This window comes from Colius striatus, chromosome 3 (assembly GCF_028858725.1).
Source record: "Colius striatus isolate bColStr4 chromosome 3, bColStr4.1.hap1, whole genome shotgun sequence".
Taxonomy (NCBI): domain Eukaryota; kingdom Metazoa; phylum Chordata; class Aves; order Coliiformes; family Coliidae; genus Colius; species Colius striatus.
In genome coordinates, this window is record NC_084761.1 from 65,839,489 (window position 1) to 65,864,925 (window position 25,437).

At 37.7% G+C, this 25,437-nt stretch overlaps 1 protein-coding gene across 1 annotated transcript in view; it reads right to left on the reverse strand.

The window, feature by feature from the left end:
* MTNR1A (melatonin receptor 1A) overlaps positions 1–25,151 on the reverse strand; it is a 50,258-nt gene extending 25,107 nt beyond the window's left edge. Inside the window, exon 1 of the mRNA XM_061993327.1 lies at positions 24,959–25,151. Coding sequence (XP_061849311.1) covers positions 24,959–25,151 — 193 coding nt within the window. The remainder of the gene's footprint in view (positions 1–24,958) is intronic.
* Positions 25,152–25,437: the final 286 nt, after the last annotated feature.

The window sequence follows — 25,437 nt, forward strand, 5'->3', positions numbered from 1 at the left end:
TTTATTGTTCCATTTTAGTAATGCTGTCCCACACTGCTTTATATTTAGCAGGAAAAATGAAACTATACCTTTTCAATAAACCTCTTGCTTTGCTCCTTTGTTAAAATTAATAGACCTTCCTCTTCCTCTCAGTGATTCAGGCATTCCATATGCTTAGAATTAGTGGCTATCCCAGTAACAAAAGTTAAAAAACAGAAATAGTTACTAGTAGATTGGAGGAAACATCAGACAGATGTTTGTTTAATGAGAAAAATGATGGCTCTCGGTAAAGTCATAATAGTGCTCATTATTATCAACCATCTGTATGTCACACTTATGAGGTTTTACATGATGAAGAATTATATCTCAGATGACCAGCTCTCTTGTGATGTTTCCACAGATTTTAGAGGCCTCTGATATTGTACTCCTAAATGAGCTACTTCAGTTGGTACTCTACAGTAAAAGACTTGAATGATACCCCAAAAAAGAGAGCAATTATGATATAAGTCATAGATACAAGAAAATCAGAATGCCATATGAACAAGAAAAAACAGTAAATAGAGTCTTAAGATAAGATTTCTACACTGGTGTTCAATGTCTCAAATGTACTACTTAAATTCCAAAAGTTTGTAGCTACCACGGATATACAGACCTTTTGGTGCATAGTCTTTCGATGCAACATTGTATTTTCCCTGTTGAGGCAATGCGTAAGTATTTTCTGGCCTAAAAACTGTGGAGGAGGATACACTCAGGAGAAAGAACTACAAATGACATTGTTTTATTATGACACTCCTATAAAGGCAATAAGAAAAAGTGAACAATTATTAGAGACAATTTATAAACAAAATTAAATAACATGCTGAAGTCTATAATTGTTTAGTGTGTGACCTACTCTAGGAAGTCCTGCTCTGGCCGGCAGTTTAGACTAGATGGTCTTTTGAGTTGAATTCCAGCCCTCGAGATTCTGTGATTCTATGATTGCTTAAAGTGTTTAGCATTCAAGTATAAGAATGAAACCAAATAGCTGTTTTCCAGTTAAAGAGGATGTGGGTTATCCTAACGGAGACATTCTTACAAAAATATATCAGATTTAGTGAAAATGAAGAAATTATGTTCCAAGAGAGGAAAGTTTCAATGTCCTATAGCAATCTCAGAAAACTATGCTTTATGCACCTCAAGTAATAAATGTCTCTTATGGAACTTTCAAATTGAAAGATGCTGTAACTTATTATTTTTAATGTCCTTTATCAAAGATAACTTCCCCACAGGGAAAAAGTTTTAAACAGTTTGATGCAATAACACAGATTTTTATTGTGGTATTTACCCACTGTCAAAATCACTGCTAACGGATTACTTTCAAAATCTCTTCAAAAAATCTTACCAAGCTTGGGTGAGCTGTAGAAATCAGATGTTTATTGAACCTTTGGCTAAATAGAGCCAAAGGAAGTATAAATCAAATACTTTGCCTAGAATGGCTCTTTAACAAAATCCCTCAGAGTTTGCTGTAAATGAATTAACAAGCAATTGGTTGCAGAGGGAGTTCTCTTGAGATGGCAAGCTAACGAATTCTGACAGGTTGAATGGTGCAAAGATAATGGGCTGAGCTGTCCACTGACTGTAAAGCATAAGTCAGGTTAAGACTTTAGGAAAACACCTCAATAAAACCAGAGCAAAAGCAACAATTTATTTGATTTAGAGGTTCAGTTGCAGGGATTCAATTTCTTTACTACAGATTTACATATTAGTCCAATTCAAGCATCTGAAGTTTTATACTAATATCATGATTTGTTATGTAACCCATGATTGTTCTAATATTGCCATTCACTCCTCCTTTCCAAATATGAAGGACTATATAAAATTTACTTCATCATCTCAATACCATCCTTGAAATAGTTTCAGATTCAATTAGATATGAAGAGTTATTATTGTATAATTTATTGGAAAACCTTTTCAAAACAGAGTAACCAAAATCAGATTTCAGGGGATGATTAAATAATAGTAAAAGTTATCTACTAAAGAACTGTTGTACAGATTATTCTTTCAGAAGTGTCATTTTGTGTCTTTAAAATCATGGCTGATGAAACTAAGACTTTATATATGTGAAAAGGGTGGATGACTTTTGCCAGCTCTAGAATCAGGTCTTGTTAGGTAGAAAAGAGAAAGTTCTGTAAAAGACTAAAAGAATATCTCTGTAAGTTTTGTTTACAGAAATATTAGTTTACCTTATGCACAAAATAAATTAAGAAATTTCTCAGAAACAAACAACAGAAGAAACAACACTTACCCATTCTATCATCAGCAGAATGAAAAGCAATTCAAAATTTTGCAATTCGAAAGCAATTTCAAAATTCAAAATACTTTTTTTTTTTCCTGTTATTTTTAGAAGCCATCTGCAAAGACTGCATTGAACTGTTCTAGAAGGTGACTTGTGTCATCAGTCAAGGCTGGATCCTAATATGATTACTCAAGTATCAACAGACCAAGGCACTTTTCTTGGTCACCATTACAAAGACTAAAAAAAAAATCCCACAAATCTAAACCAGAAAAAAGGAAATAGAATCTGAATTTTGCAAGATACCAAACTTGCCAAGATTTCATAATAAGGTCCTGAAAATTCTAATAGAGTTTTGGATCACTGACATTGGTAGGGTGCTGGAAACAGCTTTTGCGTGGGAAGAAAGTACCAAAATTTATACAAGAGGACAAAGACCGTTTTCAATGGACAAGTATGGAACTTTCACTGTCAACAATCAAGATTAAGCCATTTCTCACAACTCTCAAAATATACATAAAACCCCCTTATTCTTCTCAAAATAATATTAAAGTCTTCTTTTCTTTTCTTTTACAAAATGCTAATCTATTCTGAAGCATTTAGCTTAATAATTTAGTTTGAAAACAGATTTTGTCTTCCAAAAGTGTAAATATTCCCACGTAAGTGGACATATTTTATGTCATAAAACACAATACGATTCACATGATCCAAAGTAGGTTTCTAATTGGTCAAATTTTTTTGAGAATTTTCTTTGTAAAGTCTTAGTTGAAGGATAAAGGGCAAGTGAATATTTCTCATATTATTTTCCTGGAACAATTATTGTGTTTTTAATCTTTGTATGCAACACAGACATGATAAAGGTAGGCACCTCGGAGACTGATGATAATACTTTTGAGTTCTCTTCATCAGTTCAACATACCATTAGAATATGGAAGAGAAACACTTCCTGAAGATAATGGGAAATAGTTACTGTATGCATAGATTGAAAGTCAGTCTGTACTCCATAACCTTACTGCACAGAAATAAGAAAGCAGATTTTGAAATACAATAATGAATAGATCTAGGAGATAATTCTTCAGGGTCACTTTGGTAGACCTGACTCTGTGTTAGGTAGGATAAGAGGCAGAATGGAAGACCCCTTGAAATTCCAAAACCAGCTGTTTTCTCTCATCTCTATAAAATTTGACAAATGTAGTATTATGAGAGCTAATAGTTGATTTTGAGTGCACAAAATACTAGGAGGTTGAAAGAGTGGAACAGATCAAAATTTCCAACTAGAAAAAAAAAAAAAAAGCTCAATAGGTACTATAAGTTTCCAAGCACTTTAAGTTATTTGGTTTAAGGTCATGCTGATGTGTCCCATTCAGAAATCCAGCGCCATTAGATTGTCATAGATAATTTTTCAGCCACTGCAACCTGACAGGTAGAAATCAGACAGTAATCACTCTGACTATGTATTTTCCAAAGTGTTGAAAATACTGATGTGAGACATTTTTTCTTTCTGGATAATGACAATACAGATGGAGTCTAAAAAAACTTTCTACTTCATGCAGGTGTTAATGATACCATTGGCAAAGCATGTATGTCAGTCCCACAGGCAGTAACCTTATCTCTTCTAAAAAGAGGTATATTCTCTTATGACAGTCATGCTCCTGCAAATTTTGGAAAATCTGCAAAAGGTGTCAATTAACTTAAAAGACATGATTAGCAAGAGGAATGGCTGGCACAAAATAGTGAAGTCATTTTTTTTCTGGCACTGGTGAAATTTGTCTTTTATAAACCATCTATTTGCCTTGAGAATCCAGGAAAAAAACCAGCTGCTTAATAACAACAGTAAGACCTCTCACATGAAAAGCATACAAAGATGGGGTAAAAAGGATACTCAAATCATGGAAAAAAATCACCTGGAAATTAACTTCAAAACAACAGAAACTCTAAAATTTTAACAGTGAAAGCTGCTTCTGAACTTTGCATTACAATTATGTGCACAGCTCTGACCTCTCAGTTCTCAGAGAACAGCACTACAAACTTTTTTTTTTTTTTTATGAAAAGCAGCTGCCTCTATTAATATGCCTTTTGTGACAATTCAAGCAGCTAAGCACAAGCCAAAGGGAAATGCACTGTGTTGGAACTGATTTTGATTTTAGATAAATCCATTGATTTGAGTGACTGGAACATGGACATACTAGGCATGAGATACAGCAACATAAGAAATCTTCCAGTTAACATTACTAAAAATTGTGTCTTAGGAATTTCATTTTGAATACTTTGTTTATCAGAAGAGTCATTTGAGCAGAAAGTACCTTGAGCCTCTGGACAGAAAATAAAATACATTTGTCTCCTCAAGTGTAACTGGCACTGAAGCAATTTTTTCCCCCTAGATGTTTAATACATCAATCATGCTGTGCTTTTGTGGAGGGATTGCAATAAGATAAAGCCAAAACTATCTGAAGTATCTGAAACATTCTTGGGACCTGTTGCAAATTCAGTGGCAGCATTTTGTGTGCATCCGAGTTCCCTATGAGGTGAGTACCTTTGAAAGACAGCAGGAACTAAGTTTCTGAAAAGCCTTGCTAATCTACCCAGGTTTTCCTGAAGTAGACAAAATGGACTGTTCCCGTCAGTAGTTTCCACAACACAAAAATATGCCTCCATCTTAGGTAATTACAGATTTCAGACCTCTGTGCACGTCCATTACAGTACAGAAGGCATGTGCACCATATGCTCTCCAGCTGTAAAGTTTATCTCAAGACAAACAGGTCAAGGGAGGTTCCACTCCCCCTCTCCTCTGCCCTAGTGAGGCCTCATCTGGAGCCCTGTGTACAGTTCTGGGCTCCTCAGCTCAAGAGGGACAGAGAACTTCTGGAGAGAGTCCAGTGCAGAGCCACCAAGATGATCAGGGGAATGGGACATCTTTCATACAAGGAAAGGCTATGGGAACTGTTTAGTCTAGAAAAGAGGAGACTGAGGGAGGATCTTATTAATTACAAATATTTAAATAGTGGGTTTCAGGAGGTTGGTGCATCCCTTTTTTTGATGGTATCTAGCAACAGGATAAGGGGTAATGGGATGAAGCTGGAACACAAAAAGTTCCATTTAAACACAAGAAAAAACTATTTCACTGTGAGGGTGAGGGAGCCCTGGCACAAGCTGCCCAGGGAGGTTGTGGAGTCTCCTTCCTTGGAGGTCTTCAAGACCCACCTGGACGTGTTCGTGTGTGACCTGATCTAGGTGGACTTCCTTGAGTGGGGGGTTGGGCCAGATGATCTCTAAAGGTCTCTTCCAACCCCTACCATTCTATGATTCTATGATTCTGCTGCTCCCTAATTTAATATCTGTTGTCATAAACATAAGTATCTTTCATCTTTTTCCTATAGTTTAGAACACACTTTTAAAAATTATTAGATGAGACTCAAAGAAATGAAAACAAAAGATTGTTTCCAAATTTGTGCTTTCACATTATATTGGTCATGATAGTTTCAATACTTAAAATGCTGCCTATCAACAGATGGACTACTCCAATGGTTTTTAGAAAATCTCTGGTTACCATTTACAGCTGTGTTAACAAATCTCTGAGTCACACTAGCAACTCAATTTGTGGTTTACTCTGTGACTCCAGTGTTGCAATTTAGTTTCTTCAGAGACAAGAGTTTCAAGGGTCAGATTTGCTGTTGCTTTTATGAATTTTATCTGCTAGTTCTAGACTAATATTTTAACACAAAATGTGTGTTAACTCTATAATGACAATACTCTTAAGTTAGTCACTTGTTGTCTCTTAAAATCATTGTGATAAACACAACTGTTAGCAGAACAGAAATCTAAAAAGTTTTGATGCCTGCAGGTTATGTGGCAAACTGTAGTAGCAAGCATTACTAATTTTTCTTGTAGTGATTTTATGTCAAGTGAATTGCATGAATGAACACATGCATAGTCACTGTTGGCTGCTATTTCAACTTGTTTACAAGAACACAAACAATTTTATTAGAAGCTTAAAACCTCACAAGCTGAAGGAGACTCAAATTTCTTACTGTAAACCTATTCACAGATAATCCGCTGTCTTCTGAACGTGGCCATCAGATGTACTGGTCTGAAGAGAAGAAAATAGATAAAGCTGCCTGTAAATAGGCAGCACTGTAGGCTTTCCTAGAAAGTACAGCAAAGTGAGTTTTGTCCAAACTAAGCAGCTGATCACTGATTTCACATACGTACACTTGATGGGTGCAACATTAGCATGGAGGAAAACGCAGCTGAAGGGCATCTCACGCTTTCAGCAAAGTCCAGCATCCTCCGTGAAAGTTTCTGATGTCAATGGTATGGAAAGCTATGGAAATGTGGTGCAAGAGCGGACATCACTTATTTCACCTGGTATAGTGGAGATTTTGGGGCAACACTTTTTTCCTGTAGCATCCAGCAATACGACAAGGGGTAATGGATATAAATTGGAACATAAAAAGTTCAACTTAAACACAAGAGAAAACTTCTTTCCTGTGTAGGTGAGAGAGCCCTGAGAAGGTGTGGAGTCTCCTTCTCTGGAGGTTTTCAAAACCCACCAGAACTTGTTCCTTTGTGATCTGATCTAGGTGGAACTGTTTGAGCAGTTGGGTTAGACTAGATGATCTCTAAAGGTCCCTTCCAACCCTCATCATTCTATGATTCTATGATTTTAGGTCCAGCTCCATGAGGAATGTCATGAACTTTAGGCACTGGTGCAAGAAATGAGAGAAGATGCATTCTGGAGCTTATTAGACATTAATTGAACTGTCGTTTGAGACACAAAGTGTTGAAATATCCACAAGCCGTATTTTCACTGAAGCTAGGCAATATTAGGCAAAAAAAAAAAAAGTCAATTAAACAGTATGGCTAAAATAGTTTGCATGAGCTTTTGAACTTTCTGTCACTAGTGACCAGCTCATACCTAAGTCCATGATTTTCATGATGTACCTAGTTCAAGAGAGAGGTAGATGGAGATAAGAGTTTTAAATTACATTACATGGAAATGCTGGAAATAAGTAAGGGAGGCCACTAAATCTACCTAACAGTATCAAATATCTGTAATCCCATAGCAACTGTTTAGCTACAGTTATGCTGAAAAGACTATGCTAGTGGAACCCAGCAGATCAGGTGAATCATAGTCTTGTGAACTTTGCTTTGCCATCTAACTGATGCCCCTCAAGATGGCACGTTTCAGAATCATTCCAGAAAAAAAACATCCCAAAATCTTCTAAGGTTTTTCATTGTCTCGTCTCATCCAAAGAGAGCTGTGCAAACCTAATCAGAAAACTGCCTCAGTACGTGATCACGAAAGAACATATAATTACACAGTTCATTTCAAGGTAATTTTTTGAATGTGTATTAGATATATATTCTATGAATAAAACACTTATGTGAACAAATGACATTTATAAGGAAAGATATCTGGAGAAAAATTCAAGCGTTTTATTTTAAAGTTGTCATTTTTACAACATACAAAGTACATTTTCAGGATTTCACAAGCTGCACAAAAATTGCTTTAAAAATGTAGGGGAAGATCAAGACTGAAGTGCATACTGACAGACTTCTAGACCACTCACAAAAGAGCAGGAAGAGTATCAAAACTGAAAGTCAGAAATTTTATGACTATACGTAAATATATATGTGGAATATATAGAACAGTCCACACAACCATGTCTCTATACAGACATGAGTTTTGTAGTAATGGATCACGAATGTGTAAAACAAAACCACAACCTGCATATTCAGCATGAGTGACTTACCCAAAAGATAAATTCACAGATTTTTGACTCTACTCTGAAGTACTACAGCATAAACAATATCTAAATCTTGGAATTCTCAGAAGTTTAATATTCTTCTCTGTATTTAGAGAATGTATCTCTCAAGCCTTATAAAGGGACTGAAGACAATTAATTGTATTATTATGGATACTCATTTTATAAACATACTAAGTTCCCTCCAGATTAGGTAGCCTGACATTGAACTTGTAAGATGTGAAGGGATCCAAGAAGCCTCAGGTGAGAAGACCCTAGTGGATGCAACAGTCCAGAATAAGGATAGTTCTTAATATCTTTTCAAGAAGGTTCTAAGTGCCACTGAATCTGAAAAGCTTCCTTTTCGCTAAGCCTAAATATTCTAAACTAGGCATGCTATGAACAAATGTATCTATAACTGAAATAAATTTAATTGTGCAATGTCTGAAATTCTTTGAGGGGCTAGGGGCACTCCTGAGAAGTGTACATTTGTAATGATTCCTGCACTTCTTTAAAATACACAAATTCCAGAAAAAATGAGTTTAGTCAACAGACTCCAAAATACACCTAGAAATTCATACTAGTTAAGGAAGAACTATAAGCAGTATAAACTTGTTATGACAAATGTTAATTGTGCAGCCCTAAGGTACCCTCCCAGATAAAGACACACTGACTGCCCTGCTGAGAAAAAAGGACTGTTTCAGAATTAAGCTGGGAAATGTTCATGAAAACGTAACAACTAAACTCAACAGCAGAACTGGCTTACTACACACAGGTCAGTATCATTTAAACAGTGAAGTCCAAAAACGGCTTAGGAACTGGCCTTTCATAATACTACAACAGTAGGTGAAATGAGAGCCAGACAGTTTTAACATAAGAAAGAAATAGATTTCCATCTGAGAAGAAATTACTTACCACTGCATATTCCTCGAAGAAATGCCAAAAATAAAACTAATTTGGGTCAAAATAAACCAGATTGCAATAAATTTCACATTACATTAAATTTTACCAGAAAATACTTCCAAGGTTATGCTCAGCATTACTTCAGTTGAAAAAAAAGTGATCTTACAATTCATATTCCTGTTTCAATTTGTATAGAAGGCAATCACAGAAGTCACCCTAGTCCTTTTCTCACTACATAATTAACTCCGCCTTTGGCATTCCTATATGTAACTGTCAATTCCATCTGTATCTTAAATCAGCATGTGATAAAGCATCTTTCTTGTCCTGGACTATTTTTTTTAAACTGTCCAAGACTTATTTACAAAGAATTACAGACTCTTAAAGAACTTCACAAGCTCTGCAAGCTGAGTACATATAAGATCTTTTGTCATGTGTGACATCTTCAGTTCCAAAGGGAAAGGCCTCATGTCTAATTAGGCTTGGACAGAATCATGTCCAAGGAATACACAGGTCCTTAAAAGAAAGTCACTACTTTCAACTACACCTGAATCCAGATTTTTCTAATACTACAGTTTTTAAAAATCTCATATGGTTGGAATTTTTTATTCTATAATTAGAAAGGCCTTACTCTTACCTCACATGTTCTTCTGTCACCTATTTTTTTGTTGTCAATAGTTTGGGTAATGTATACATTATTACCACTCGAAGGGCTTTTATGGTGTATCATAAACAGTTTAGACCCAAAAAATAGTTGTATCAGTAAAAGTCATTGGTAACACAGGAAATTTGTAGTGATTTTCTTTTTTTTCTAGGTTCACAAAACTAGAAAATGGGAATTTCAAGTGTCCACAAGTTTCAGGTTCAAAATTATTCTGCCATTTGCCCCACTTAACTAATTTCAAGACTCATATTAATCCCTTTTTCCACAGCCCTTCCTCTCAGACCAGTGTCAGTACATCATGACATTTTGAAGGCAATGTTGAGTCATTAAAATAAGTAATCTGTCTGGACAGTTAACAAAGCATTAGGTACTGGTATAACAGCTTAACCCCAAGCAGACTTTTTGTTTTCGAGTGGCCATAATCCAACCAAGAATTTGAAACAGCAGGAAGTGAAGAGCACTTGTCAGTAATCCTAAAACACTTTCAGAATAATACTGTATTTTAGATGGTTCAAAGTAATTCTTTCTCAATTCCTACAAAATTATTAAATTTTGAAATTGTTTTGATGGAAGTTATGTTATTGATGTATTTTCAGATACTATTAGTAGTAGTTATTAACTGGAATGCTATCACTACCACAAGCTGTCCAGGGAGGTTATGGAGTCTCCTTCTCTAAAAGTTTTCAAAACCCACCTGGATGTGCTCCTGGGTGACCCAATCCAGCAGGAGGGTTGGATTAGATGATCTTTAGAAGTCCCTTCCAACCCCTAGCATTCTATGATTCTATGATTCTATGATACCTATGTTGAAAAGACTTACCTCCATAGCTGAACATTCTTGGTATTTCACAATGATTTGTAAATTGATTTTATGTAGATGGTAGAATAAAAATGAAGTGCTACCCTGGAGTTTTTAAAGTCATTGTTTTCTAAGTATAGCCACTGTTTAAAGTGGCATAGGGTTTGATGGAGAAAATATGTGTAGAAAAAATTGCCTAGAGACTGCAAAAAACAATAAAAGCCAATGGATTTAGCTATTTTCTACACTGTCAGCTTGAAAAACATGACATAGAGCAAGATCTATGAGGGCATCTATGAAATGTAAGAAATCATGAGCTTTGTCTAGGAATAAATATGGAAAGAAAAAAAACCAAACCAAAACAGCCAACTAAAAGCAAAAGTACCAAGGAGAATAAAAATAGAGGTCACGTACACAAGTGCTTAGAAATTTAGTATTCAACATATTGACACAGACTGAAAGAAAAAGGTCACTTCTGAACTTTGAGTATGGATATCAAGTCAATGAAGCCTACAGAGCACCAGGAAGATGGTTCTGGAAGACAATAAGGAAAAGGGCAACTGATGCCCTTTCATTAGAACTTCAATAGAAGATTTTTAAAGTCATATCCTCTGAAGGAGCACAAATAACAACATTGGAGACCTTGCCATTTGTTTTTGAGGAGATGGAAAAACAACCTACTGCTGCTTGAAAAAGAGAGAAATAAAGGGCAAGAGAAAATGACAAAATGAACTATGTCCACTTGCATTTATTATCCAGTATGCTCTAAAGTACTGAATAACACAAAATTTTGTTTTAGTTGTGAGCAGTAAAATGTTTCATTATCCTTTACAGGTAATGAACAGGTAGGAGAATTGAATCAACTAGATTCCCTTTATACTGCAACCTAAAACAGTCAGAAGCCTGATGGAATCAAGGGGTCTTGAACAAAAGACCAGGTCCTTCTTGAAGTCCTCCTCGTGACTAGGATTATGATAGGGTCTAGTGCCAGTGCCATGCATATCCATCTCACTCAGATGGTGCAGAGACATCACTGAAGTAACTGCACTGTTCTGAATGGTAGCTGAGGATAATTCTGGGTTGGAGCTAAAAACTAAGTTGAATAATTGATTTCAGAGCAAAGAATTCAAGGTACTTACCAAAATTGGGATGCTTAGCAAATCCCACTGACTGATTAAAAAAAAAAAAAAAAGAAACAAAACAACAAAACAGCTCTGCAGAGAGAGATCTGGGAGTTCTGGTGGACAGAAAACTAGCTATGAGCCAGCAATGTGCCCTCATGGCCAAGGCCAATGGCAGTCTGGGATGCATCAAGAAGAGTGTGGCCAGCAGGTCTAGAGAATTTCTCCTCCCCCTCCACACTGCTCTGGTGAAGCCTCATCTGGAGTCCTGGGCTTTCCAGCTCAAGAGGGACAGGGAACTTCTGGAGAGAGTCTAGAACACTGTAATCAAGATTATCATGGGACTGGAACATCTTCCTTATGAGGAAAGGGTGTGGACACTGTGAAGAAGAGACTGTGGAGGAGACTGGGAGGGGATCTCATTAATATTTACAAATATTTAAATGGTGGATGTCAGGAGGTTGGGACATCTCTTTTTTTCTATGGTATCTAGTGACAGGACGTGGGGTAATGGGATGAAGCTGGAAGACAAAAAGTTCCATTTAAACATTAGAAAAAACTATTTCACTGTGAGGGTGAGGGAGCCCTGGCACAGGCTGCCCAGGGAGGTTGTGGAGTCTCCTTCCTTGGAGGTCTTCAAAACCTACCTGGACACGTTCCTGTGTGACCTGATCTAGATGGACCTTCTAGAGCAGAGGGGTTGCACTAGATGATCTCTAAAGGTCCCTTCCAACTCCTACTATCCAAATAAAATTCAAATAAAATAAAGAAACCCTCAACCCAAAATGTTCAGGGCTCTGAAGGCTTCGACTTCTTTTCCAGGAGAGAAATTCAAGAAAGTAAGAAAGCATGAGGGAGAATAGCATTGTTCTGAGGGTTTTACATGAATGACAGACACCTTGTGGACTGTCACATTGAATGACTGACAGTTTTCAGTGAGGTCATTTCTGTCCAAAAGTATTTCAATGACTGCAGCAGTAATCACTTGGCAGGGTGTGAGGTCTTCAATCCTGACAACAGTCTCCAGTAGGACAGACAGACTCCAGCCTTAAGTAACTAAGTAGGTACACGTACAAAAGCAGTAGTAGTTCAGTTCTAATAACTAATTCCATGCTTATATCTGTAAGAGGAAGGTTAGTTTTAGGATTATTAATTAATGTCCTACTATACCTGACATATTAATCTAACTTTTTCAATTATACCTAAATTGTTAGCTCATTCAACTTTCCTTACCTCAGTAAAAGCTCAGAGGTTCTGAATATAGAACCTCTGAATATAGAAAGTAATATTACTTTAGCTTACAAATGTTCATTACAGAGTCCTTTATTTCCAGTAACATTACAGTTCAATAAAAATGTCCATTTTTTAAGTGTTTCAAGAAAAAGTAATTGGTCACATACTACATTTGAACTTATCACATGAATATGTGGAAATGCTCCTGCAAAGTAAATTCTTGAAATCATGATAACAAATATGTCTTCAGAAAAGGTTTTAGCTTAAATTAAACATATACTGGAGCTGCCACCCAGTGTTACTACTTGATATTCCATTTATTTCATTGGGATACCTGTGTAAGAGAAGAGACCAAAAAAACAACACAAGGAAATCCATGGTTTGGAAATTTATTTGCAAGACAAGCAAGTTTCATGCTTTTGAGTAAAACAAACATTCTGCCCAGTCATCTTAAAGAATAGCCAGCAACTTAGGAGACAGAAACAGGTGAAATCTCTGTGAAATAGGAATCTGATCAAGAAAGTTTTCTGAGTAAATATGGGGACAGGAGATACTAAGAATTTCTGTAGGAAAAAAAAAAAGAAATCAAGTCCCTGTTTTGGTGGTAGCCTATGAAACTATCTCTGGTTTCTTCAACTTTGCCTATTTGCTGCTTTTTTTTTTTCCCCATTCATCTTTTTACATCTTTGTCAGATTCAGCCACATCTTCAGGGCACATTTTAGATAAAGGTTGCTGCAAGCAGTAATAACAAAGTACAAGTGCATGCTTTGTACAACTGTATAGTCTTCCCTAGATTGTCACTAAGCAAGCATTAGAAATCTTTGCTAGGAATAATTGCAAGAGCAGCACTCGACCTCCTTTTACAATGCTAGTATTCATAATGTTCCTAAGAACAGTGCAGCATCTCAGTATTCTATTATTACAGCATGTATAACAAACAGCTTTCACAGAATGTGCAATGGATCTCATAAGGGAGAGAGACATGTCAATAACATCTCTAAAACAAGAGCTTTTGAGGCAAAACCTAACAGATCTGCTCTAAATGGAAAAAAATGCAGGGAAAGAAGAAAAACAAAATCCAGCAGCAAACAATGTGACAAGGATAGTACAAAGTTATTCTTCAATACAGGAATGGTCAGCTTCAAACCACCTTCAGCATAATATCCAGTGGGTATGGATTGTACAAAGAAAAAGTACAAATGTATGATGAACAGAAGCACAACAAATTCCTAGGAACATCCAAAAATAATTGAAAAAACTCTGTATGTTAAGTAGATAAAAAAATACTGTTGGAGGACAGAGTCTAGGAACAAAACAAGTATTGTTCCATAAAAACTACTGAAATCGAGGCAGGTTTCTAGCAAAATGTTCACAGTTGACAACTGTAGCAGGTACTGCAGAGATTCCCAGTAGTGGGATATGCTGAATAAGCAAGAGAAAAAGGAGTCAAGATAAGAGCTGTAAAAACAGTAGTAGGATGTACACAAATTTGTAAGACATGCTGCAAAAGAAATACCCAACTGTTTGCTAAAAGCAACGTTCAAAACACTCTGCTGCAATATGATGCATTAAAATTTGACTGTATTTTGAGCTCTGTATTAGGTTTTGATATAATTTTAGAAACAAACTTGCTTCTGCTGTCTTCTCTGTACTTACCAGTATACAGAAGAGATGAAAAGCTGTTTTACATGATGAGCAAAGCCTGATGAGGATTGCGTTAACTCTCCAGTCCTGGATGCTTACATGCAAAACAGTTAGAATGAGCTTGGCCATTGAAAGCTATGTTTACATCACACTTGCCAATACAAAAATCCCTACAGGAACTGTCTCAATAAGCATGAGTTACAGAAATACTGAGGCTCTTCTAATTTATACCATGAATTAAACCCACAATCAGTGTATAGGTGGAGGAAAGATAAGGAAACATTAACATCTTTCCTTCCTGTCAGGCATGATGAATATCATTCTCCTACATATAAGAGATCCTTAGTTCTAGAGAGAATATGTATGTTCACAAGCAATATACAAAAATATGAGTTACAATGTGCTGCTGTGTACTGCATTAGAAAAAGAGTAAAAAGGAAAAAGGCTCTTTCTGCACAAATGCCCAATCACTTAGCAGATATGTTTCTAGATACATCTATATCTGTACATTCATAAAACCAAAGTATACTACAAAATGAAACAATCTTTGGTATGAGTACCTTCTGTAAAACAGCAAAAATCAGTGGGATTTATGTGCACTTTAATATAAATGTGTTTCTGCATATTCTCAAAACTAGACGCAGCCAATGCTAAGACAATCCTTAGCAACAGGTGTTGAAATGTGTTATATCATAAAGAAGAGAGAATAAGATGGGTTTGTGAGGCACTGCAGAGATTAATAGCACAGTCCTCTAGACAAGAAAAATAATCAAAAGGAGATCTTAAAAGAGAGTGCTGGAGATAGTCAGGTAAAAGAAATTTCCAAAAGAATACATATATACGATGATGCTGCATTTCACAACAGAACCACCAGACAATCTGTACAATGAGGCTATCACAGCAAAACATCAGTTCTGAATCTTATTCTGCTTAATGAATATGTTAAAGAACTACAAGATCCTAGAAAGCAAAAGAAGGTATCAAGGATAAACTGAAATGATCTGACCAGATACCTCTAACACAAACAAGCTATCCTTGACCTATGTAATGCAAATTCCATTTGTTAAAAAAACAAAAAAAAACCAAAAAAACACACCACCACAAAACAAACAAAATCCCCAAAACGAAACACCTAGAAAGGGCATCTCTTTTTTCTATGGTATCTAGCAACAAGACAAGGGGTAATGGGATGAAGCCGGAACACAAAAAATTCCATTTAAACCTAAGAAAAAACTCTTTCATTGTGAGGGTGATGGAGCAGTGGAACAGGCTGCCCAGAGGGGTCGTGGAGTCTCCTTCCTTGGAGGTCTTAAAAAAAATCTACCTGGACATGTTCCTATGCAACCTGATGTAGGTAGACCTGCTTCTGCAGGGGGGTTGGACTAGATGATCTCTAAAGGTCCCTTCCAACCCCTACCATTCTATGATTCTATGACATCATTGCAATAATAGGTTATCTCATTTTCTTTATTCCCAGAAGTGTTCTTGAAGCCTTTAGTCTCAGACGTCATAGCTTGCAAATCTACTATACATGAAAGTGGCTTCCCATGACACACTCACCTCAGGATACACTCTTATGACCCTGATCTGCAATCAGCTTTATTGAAAAGATTCAGTGATCCATTAAAAATCCTGTTCTGACTCTCAAGTTACAATAAAGACTTCTCTGCTTACTGCAGTTTGGGTTTAAGGCTGTTCCCATTCACAGGCAAAGATTACAACCAAGAATATGGAAGGACACAAGTACTGACTTTGGTAAGAGGTTTGCTATTGATTTCAGTAAAACCAGGATTTCACTTTTAGGGAAGGTATTTCCAGTGATGAGTATGCTCCTGAAGGCAGTATTCTCTCACATAAGGCGAAAGGTTACTTTGTAAGTAGACTAATAGTATTTGTAGTAACCACCTTTTTTGGACGAGAAAAATGATAGTCAAGAGGTGATGGTTTTATTCTCACTCATTACAAGAACAGAGAGATATTAAGTAACGTTAAGTAACATTGATACAAACGCAAGAGAATATAAACTGACAGAACAGATTTAGGCAGTGAGTACCCTTTGAGCTGGAATAAGGAAAAAAAGCAATAACTTCAGGTGAAAGGTGATTCTGAAAGGATTTGTCTGAGTGAGAAGTTACCTTTTAATCCTTTGTTCTAAGTGAGAATTAATTCAGTAACAGAGAATCAGGGAAGGCTTGGAGATGCAATAGGACATAATGGAAACATGGGAAAGAGCCTAGGTTTTGTAAATTCAATTGCATTTATATGAACCTGAACATTAGGTGCAGGAATTACAGTATGTTACAATACTGAGATTACAGAAGGCAGACCCCAGAATAACAAAGACAGAGATAATCTTAAGACACATGTTTAATGTAAAGAATTAGTATAATTAACACAGAACATATTACTGCAAAATACATATAAGCTGTTAACTAAAACAAGTAGGATTTTTTTTTTATTTATAGGCTATTAATTCTTAATCCAAAAAGAAACAAAAAGGCAACTGCAGTAACTGATTCATTCTCATTTATGCAAAACTTTGATTCTTCATAATACTTGAGTCCCATATTTTCAACAATAGTTGGTTTCAAAATAAGTCTGTAGGTGCTGCCAAGAAAAAAAAATCCAAAGAGTGTTGAAGGATGTTAAAAAAGCATTGCAATTAATTTTATGAGTGACCTTGTGATGGGGCAAATAGTGGCCATTAATGAGGAAAATTCAGAAAAAATTCTCTTTCAATCTCTTCAACACAAAAAATCATAGAATGGTAGGGGTTGGAAGGGACCTTTAGAGATCATCTAGTCCAACCCCCCTGCAGAAGCAGGTTCACTTAGATCAGGGCACATAGGAACATATCCAGGCACGTCTTGAAGACCTCCAAGAAAGGAAACTCCACAACCCCTCTTGGCAGCCTGTTCCACTGCTCCGTCATCCTCACAGTAAAATAGTTTTTTCTTAAGTGGAACTTTTTGTGTTCCAGCTTCATCCCATTACCCCTTGTCCTGTTGCTAGATACTATAGAAAAAAGGGACGTCCCAACCTCCTGACACTCACTCGTTAGATATTTGTAAATGTTAATAAGATCATCCCTCAGTCTCCTCTTCTCTAGACTAAACAGTCTCAGTTCCTGCAGTCTTTCCTCATATGAAAGATGTTCCATACCCTTGATCATGTTGGTGGCCCTGCGCTGGACTCTCTTCAGCACTTCTCTGTCCCTCTTGAGCTGAGGAGCCCAGAACTGGACACAGTATCCCAAATGAGGCCTCACCAGGGCAGAGCAGAGAGGGAGAAGAACCTCCCTTGACCTGCTGGCCACATTCTTCTTGATGCACCCCAGGATGCCATTGGCCTTCTTGGCCACGAGGGCACATTGCTGGCTCATGTTTAGCTTATTATCAATCAAAATGTCCATTCCCTAACTGTAATTGGGTTAAAAATACTCTTTCACTTCTGCTGAAACTTCTCTGTTGTGTGACTGGACTGTGGTTTTCAAGGCTGATCCCTGTAATCACACCTGTTCACCACTTTGGCCAATAGCTGCATAGTTGGCCATCCTATCTGGTTAAATAATATACTACTAACAATTGTACTGTAACCACACTAGAAAGACGTGAGCGCAGCTGAAATGGCTAACAAAACCAGTGTTACTGATTCATCTCACACAATATCAAGCACCAAGGGAGGAGCACAGGGTGCACCTGCGCCTACAAAAGTCAAAACCAGAAATATACATGATATTTCAGCATCACATGTTTACTTCACATAGAATGGGGTTTCTGTAGGCTCAAATGAAAAAATTACATATGCTGTCCAACTTAAAGCTAGCTAAACAGTCTGTTTAAAAGTGTGGACAGAAAACCAAAATATTATCAACCTGAAACCATCCATAATTTTTTCCAGCTGCTTAGTACATTTTTGAATAGGGAATTCCAGTGCTTGGTCACACCCAGCAGAGTCTGAAATCAGTTGCTTCTATTCTTTTGTTATAGAGAGCAGGGAACCTTCAGAGTTAAGGGAAATCAGAGTCCAAGAGAAGTGTTGAAGGACTTTCTTAGAACTAGAGCAACAGAAAAAATGTGTCTTTCCCGACCAAGAAAACCCAACAACTCCTTTCCCCCAAAGGCAGACAACCTAATTCAAGTCCCTAATGCAAGTATAAAACTGAGATAATAAAAAGCTGCATTTTTATCATCAATAAGGCATTAGCTCTTCTTCAAAAGCCATACGTAACTTAATGATCTGGTGCTATTTTATTTGTTTCATTTATAAAATGAAACAAATGAGCTGAAAATCTTTTACTTCTGGTGCAAGGCTCTTCAAGGAAGAGTCTTCTCTGTAAGGATAACAAACCATTTAAAAAACAACTGTAGGACACAAAACTCTACCTATTACACCTACAGGTCAGTTATGACAAAACTGTTTTGAAGCTACAGAAGTGACTGTCTAAAAGCTGTAAACAGACTTGATGATTATATCTTAACTTCTGCTCTTCCTGAAAAATAAAAGATTAAGAAGTTTGCAGCATGCTAGTCATCTGAACTTAAGGGTACTGGCAAAGTTTTCTTAGATACTTTATCCATTCTGAAAATTAAGATAATCAGACCTTTATTCTGCCATTCCATTGAACTGTAATGCTGAGCATCTTTGTGACCTCAGGAGTACTAGATTTTGAAAGAACACCTCCTTAGAAGCAGCATTTCTATTATAGTCCCAAGCATTTCTTAAACACACACATTAAATACATGTTTATTTGCTCATTAAATAAGCAAAACATTAAAACATTAACAAATTGTGTTCTGTTATTCTGAAGAATTCTTACTAACACTTGTCTTTTCAAAACAGAGGCTGGGAATTCTCAAAATGGAAAATGTGGAATCTGAGGCAGACCATGGATGTGAGTAGAAGAAAAACTCCCAACAGCAAGGGTGACAAAGTTCTTACTGAGGCTGTAAAATTAAGTTGTGATGCACAGCATTGAATTGACACTGCAACATTTTTATTGCCCTAGGAAAGCAAGCCTCATTGTACAGATATTGTCATATCAGCACTGGATGTCTATTGTTGGTAGCATTTCCTGTCACTAGACTTGCTGATGATGTCTTATGCTAGAAACCCATGATCTATGCTATAACCAGAAAGAAAAGTGAACAGTGTGAAAAGAAAAAGAAAAGCAATGATTAGAAGCAGATCAGAAATTGCTAATGATAAGTTTCACAACGAAAAAATCTTAAAGAGAAAAGGAAGAACCCCTGAAAAAAACCCTAGGAGTGACAGCAAGTAGTATAGAGTGTCAGTACCATTGTCTGCTGGTAGTAGCAAACTAGGAAAAGCGGTGCCTTTAAAAGCTTCAGAATGCAGAATCGTGCAGAAGGAATAAATAGTTGAGTTTCATAGATCTATTAGCTAGAATAGAGTATAATTACTTGAAATACTCACCTTTACCTTTGGTCACTGACACTCCAGTGCCATTTAAACAGGTTTCTGAGGTAAACTTTTGATTCAGTAAAATAGTCAATCAAAACCAGTCTGAGGAACGGCTTTATTTAAACTGTATTTTATGCTCAGTTCTGCTCCACAATTGGCAAAGTTCAGCATCTCCACTAGACATTTTCCCTTCTCTCAAACAGCTTACCATTTCTAATACTGGAAGTTATTCATGTCTGAAATAATGTTCATTGCCATCATCATCTCAGTTTTCATCAGAACCCTGAATCTGTGCTACAACTCAGTCTTCTACAAGTTCTCCCTTGAGTGAAATATTTGTTGGGCTACTCATTGTCTGTCGTGGTACAAAACGAGTCCGGGGATCACCTGTGACAAAAACAATGGTTCCATTAGTCTAAATTCACAACAGAAGCTTCATTTATTAGATAAAACAATCTTTAATAGAGCATTTAACATTATCATTTTAAAACTAAAAAACAAAATATCATCAAGAACAATCATATTATGAAAACGCTGCTAAGATCTCCAGTCTGATTATCAAAAGATAGCTCCATTCACATATTTAAAATTTATATTCTAGAAAATGCACTGAGAGGAATACCCTTCAGTTGGATTGTTTACAGTGCTTAACCCAAAACCCATAGCCAGTTTAAAAAGCCTCCAAAATAAAATTCTTACTGATAGATCCTATTCCCATTTCTGGTGAAGCTACAATATTTGACAAATATTGAATTTAAAAAAAAAAAGGGAAAAAAAAGAAAAATCCAAAGTATCAGTGTTACATAGAACTTCTCTAAGTGACTTCACTGATCTTATAGATTTTACTCAGAGATTACTCCTGAGTTTTTGAGCACTCACAGCACTATCTTTATAGAATTGTTTGGATCTAATGCAGCTGAAGCAGATTTAGCATACAAACATTTTTTTCACCTTTTCATTGTCATCTAATTCAGAAAACTAGTTAAAACACATAGTTATAAGTTTAAGTGTGTGTGCAGTCTTAGTGAAGTTAACTGTATCTTGCTGCTCTAAGGGCCTTGGATCCTCAGCAATGTCAGACTTCCTCTCTTCTTACTTCACTAGTAACAAAAGCAAGAGTTTTACCAAGAAAACATTTGGGCCAAGGTCATGGGAAAATGGGAAAAAAATATAAAACCCCAAATGCATGTAAGCACAGAAGAGAGATGAGTGAGAAGGGGGTGAATGAAGCTTTCTGCCCTAATGTGGTAGATGCTAGTTACCAGCTTGGCACCACTTCCTGTGTCATCCCTGTTCGTGCCAGGTATTAGTAGACAGGACAGGCACAGAAGAGTGAGGGTGAGACTGCTGGGGCGCTCTTCTTGACTGCTGGAGGCTCCCTGCCAACACAGGGGTCTGTTGGAGGCATATTGAGGGCGCCTTTAGTCCTCAGCACATGAAGCACCCAGGAAAAAGCAACTCCCCAAGAGAATGGTTTCAAAAGGAAGAGAAAGACGAGCAAGAGGTATAATAGCACTCGAGAGCTTTTTTCATTGACCTGAAGAATAGTCCAGTCCTGCAATAACTGAGCACCCAAATCCCCCTGTCACCAAAATGACAGGTGTATGACATTTTAATGTAACAAGCGGTAAACTAATCTCCAAAGACTTAGAACTGCTCCCTCACCTTGTTCTTGATGCATTGTTTTTCTTGGTGTGGGTAACAATGAAGGCATAAGGACACTAGCAATCACTGAACTTGTGTGTAATATTGCAAATATCACATAACAATCTCTTTCGAGATGCTCTAATCCAATGTTGATAGCTTCAAGAAAAAACTCCACTTGTTGCAAAAAGTACTAGTAGTTCTTTAATCCACCTTCCCTAAGGGTAACTATTTTGTCTTTTCAGGGTGGAACTGTTGAATGGCCTTATTTCTGATCTACAAATATTAGCTATGAAAATGAGATGTTAGGATGATTTACATCAAACTTCTCTTTAAAATGAGCTATTCTCTTCTTTTTAAAATTAATCATTGAAGAAAGCACATCACTTTAACGCTTGAGCTATGTGAATGCGCTATGAAGATATGGCCATTAAAATCCTTATGCCTTGAATGTTTCCCTTGAACTTTGTTTCAAAGTTAAAAGATCACAGACATCATAAACCAAATTCAGTCTTTGTGTAGGCCAGCATTAAATTGCAGCTGTTCCCATCAGCACTGAATTGGTGTCAGGCGCCTGTTTGATTACAAAGCCACCATAAAAAAAATAAAGACCAGAAGTATGAAACTTATTACAAGTCAAGCACATGAAATAAAAGAGGATCCTACCAGTTGCATCATCAGCTTCTGTGTCTAGAAGAGCATCTACTGAAGCCATGCTTGTGACTATGAAGGAGTCTGTAGTATCAGACACTCCTCGCTTGCTGAGATAAACTTCTTTGAGATACTGACTTGTCTGCTTTGATCAGTGCCTTTACTAACCTTCTGACTGTTAGGAAGGTTACACTTGTTGAGAAGGTTTTTCTAGGCCTTCCTACTATTCTCCAATGCATTTTTTTAACCATAAGACCACAGGTTTGATTCGTAGTTATCTTCCAGAAATAATTATATAATAGAGAGTGGGACAGAGATGTTTTCCCCCACCAGATCCATCTTTTTGGTAAAGTGTTATTAAATACTCCTTATTTCTGTTAGTCCTCTCTTGCAAAGAGGGAAGAAGGTCTTCAGTGAGATATGTTTTCTTCAGGAGGTGTCTTCTGTTCCTCCCTGACCTTTTCCCAGTAGAATTTTCATCCTGTGTCCTTTTTCCTCAATAAATGTGCCAGCAAAAGACTCATTAAGATAGGTTGTCATAAAGTCAGAAGTTTCCTTCTTATTACAGCTCTGCAAGAAGTTGTAACTGTCTTTATAATTAGCAAGTTAAAATTAGTTGTATGAATAAATCAAATTATTTTCAATGTAACCTCCTTCTGAATAATTTGAATTAGTGTAAGACTTGGGAAGCTTTCTACTTCATACTCGGAACTACTAGGCCAGTGTTTTCTAAGTACTTAGGCCTCATGATAAATTTACTTATCTACGTAACTCCTTTCTTAATTCAATGCCAAGTTTAATATAGTGCTCACGTAAGTAAAATTATGCCCAGGCATAGGTTTTTGCTGGATTAGTCAAAACCACTTTGCACATCTTTTTGTAGACAGATTATTATGTTGTTTCCAAAGTTTCCTTTTATCCATGAACTTTTTTGAAGAAAAAAAAAATCAGCTTTAAAACTTTAGAAACTTTCTATTCTATTTTCCTAAAACAGAACATAATCTATTTCCTATGTTGTACCAAGTATCTATTTGTTTTACTAATCCTTAATTTCAGAGGGTAAATCAGTATCTATTTCATGTTCCAGTCTAAAAGTAAGTTATGTTCAGAAGAATGCTCAGTTCTCCTAGCTGTATGTAGGAGATAACTGTTGCCAGTTTGGTGCAGTTCTTAACAGCCACTATGACAGAAAAGGCAAGAACAAGAAACGCAGTGAGAGCAAGAAAGTGAGCACGTGTGAGGATTCAAGAGGGATTACGTGAGAGCTACAATAGAGAATAAGCATATGCATAGAGCCCTGTGATTCAGTTACATTTCCAGAAAACAGGCACCACATTATTTCAGATTTATTACCAGAAATATCAGTATTGCAAGCTCCCCACAGAAGTGCAGAAGTACATGTTTAGTAATTAAGGGGGAGGCGAATAGCATCCTTTCCCCTGAAGTAACCCCAGTACTATGCCTTTCTCAACTCTTTTTCCCTTCATCTGAGAATGCCCCCAGGGAACAGGAGTAGTCAAACACAGGCTTGTACTTCTGGAGTCTGATTTTCCCCTCAAACAGATAATATTGCAGTACATAACCCTGACAGTTCCAGTGAATGAAATTTCTGTCAACGAAAGAGAGAATATTGCTTTTAGAATTTACATCACTGGTAACAAGAGGCAGAAAATAATAAAATCTGTCAGTCTTCTTTTTGATCCTAGGTGTTAGCAATTCCACTATGGCTGGATAAAACTGAAGTGCACAATCCATTTGAACTACCTGATATAACCTTAAGGAAGCTCAGAATGCCACTGTTTGCCAGAGTCCAATGTTGAGGCTAGCCTTTATGAGGCTAGCTTATAGCAAAGCCCAAGCTCAAGTTCTCCCTCAAATGAATTCTAAATGATCGGCTAATAAACTTAGTTGAGTTACAATACCAAACCTGACTGTCAGTTGTCAAAAAAAAAAAAAAGCACCATCTCATTTGTCATGGAGTGAAATTCTGCCTTCATTAGCAATACAGCTCTCTGCACATGCTCCTAAATTTTTTTTTTCAATGAAAGATGCATAGAGTTCTGAGTGCACAGATTTGGTACACGTGCGCAGCAGCTGGTCTGACATGATAAAGCAGAATGAATCTGAAGAAATTCCTGCCTGTCTGACCAATAATCTGTCAACTAAGAGGGATTTACTCAATAGACCATCACAGATTCCATCCTGTCAAAATTAGAGATTTCTTCTCTTAAGAAGGTGTCTAACCTGTTTCTGTCTGATGTTTCCTGTTCCCCAGTGGCCTAAATAGCAAGTAGGAGGTGAACATGGAAAAGTAAATTATTGTATTGGGTTTGTATTTGTGGGCGAGAGGTTTTTTTTTGTTTTTTTTTCCTACAACGTGCAATGTCTATCACCTAACATTTGTTTGATTTGAAGCTCCAACCACAGAATTTGTTACTTGAGAAATTTCTGTAACTCAGAGAAAAATCAATGAGAAGAACAGCAGCCAGCATGCACAGACACACACTGTATGCCACAGCAACAACCCCAGTTCCGTGTCCACATTTCATTCTTAAATAAGGCTTCCTTGCTTTTCTACTGGGTGGGAACTGACGAGAGCTAAAAATAGCGCCACGATTCGGCGGCGGGCACTAAAAATACCCTTTACCGCTCGATCACCGACTCGGTAGGAAAGATGAAGCCCCTGGCATCTGTCACAGAGTATAACCGCTAGCTGGGGATGAAGGCAAAGACCGCCCATCCCCGGAGTTGCGCGACGGGCCAAAGTTTTAACAGCGGACAAAGAGACCGCGACGCTGCGCTCCGCAGCCGCGCCTCGCACCCCCCTCCCCAACCCCGGGCGGCCCCCCCCTTCCCCCCCGGGTCTCCCTGCCGCCCCTTACCCGCGTTCCGCAGCTTCTTGTTGCGGTAGACGGAGATGATGACCAGGAGGTTGCCCATCAGGTCCACCACGATGGTGAAGATGAGGATGGCTGCCAAGGTGGAGGTCACCCAGGGCGGGCGGCGAGGGGCGCCCTCAGCGGGCGGGTCCCGCGGGAGGACGGAGCTGTTCAGCTCGCTACCGTTCACTCTCATCCTGCTGCCGCCGCCGCCGCCGCCCAGGGTGCAGCCCGGTGCCGGCGAGGCGGGCGCGGAGGCGGGTGGTGGTAAGGAATAGGGGGACGTCGGGGCGTGGGGTGACGTCGGGGCGGGGGGTCCCGTCCGCAGACGTCCGCCTCCGCCGCGAGGTGGCTCCTAGGGCGGAGCGGGACTGGCGGGAGCGGGCGCTCCTCCCATGGCCACCGCTCGGGCTGAGAAGTTTCCCCGAAGTGTGCATGTGCCGCGGCGGGACACTTTTATAGTCTCCCCCGCGCCGCCCTCC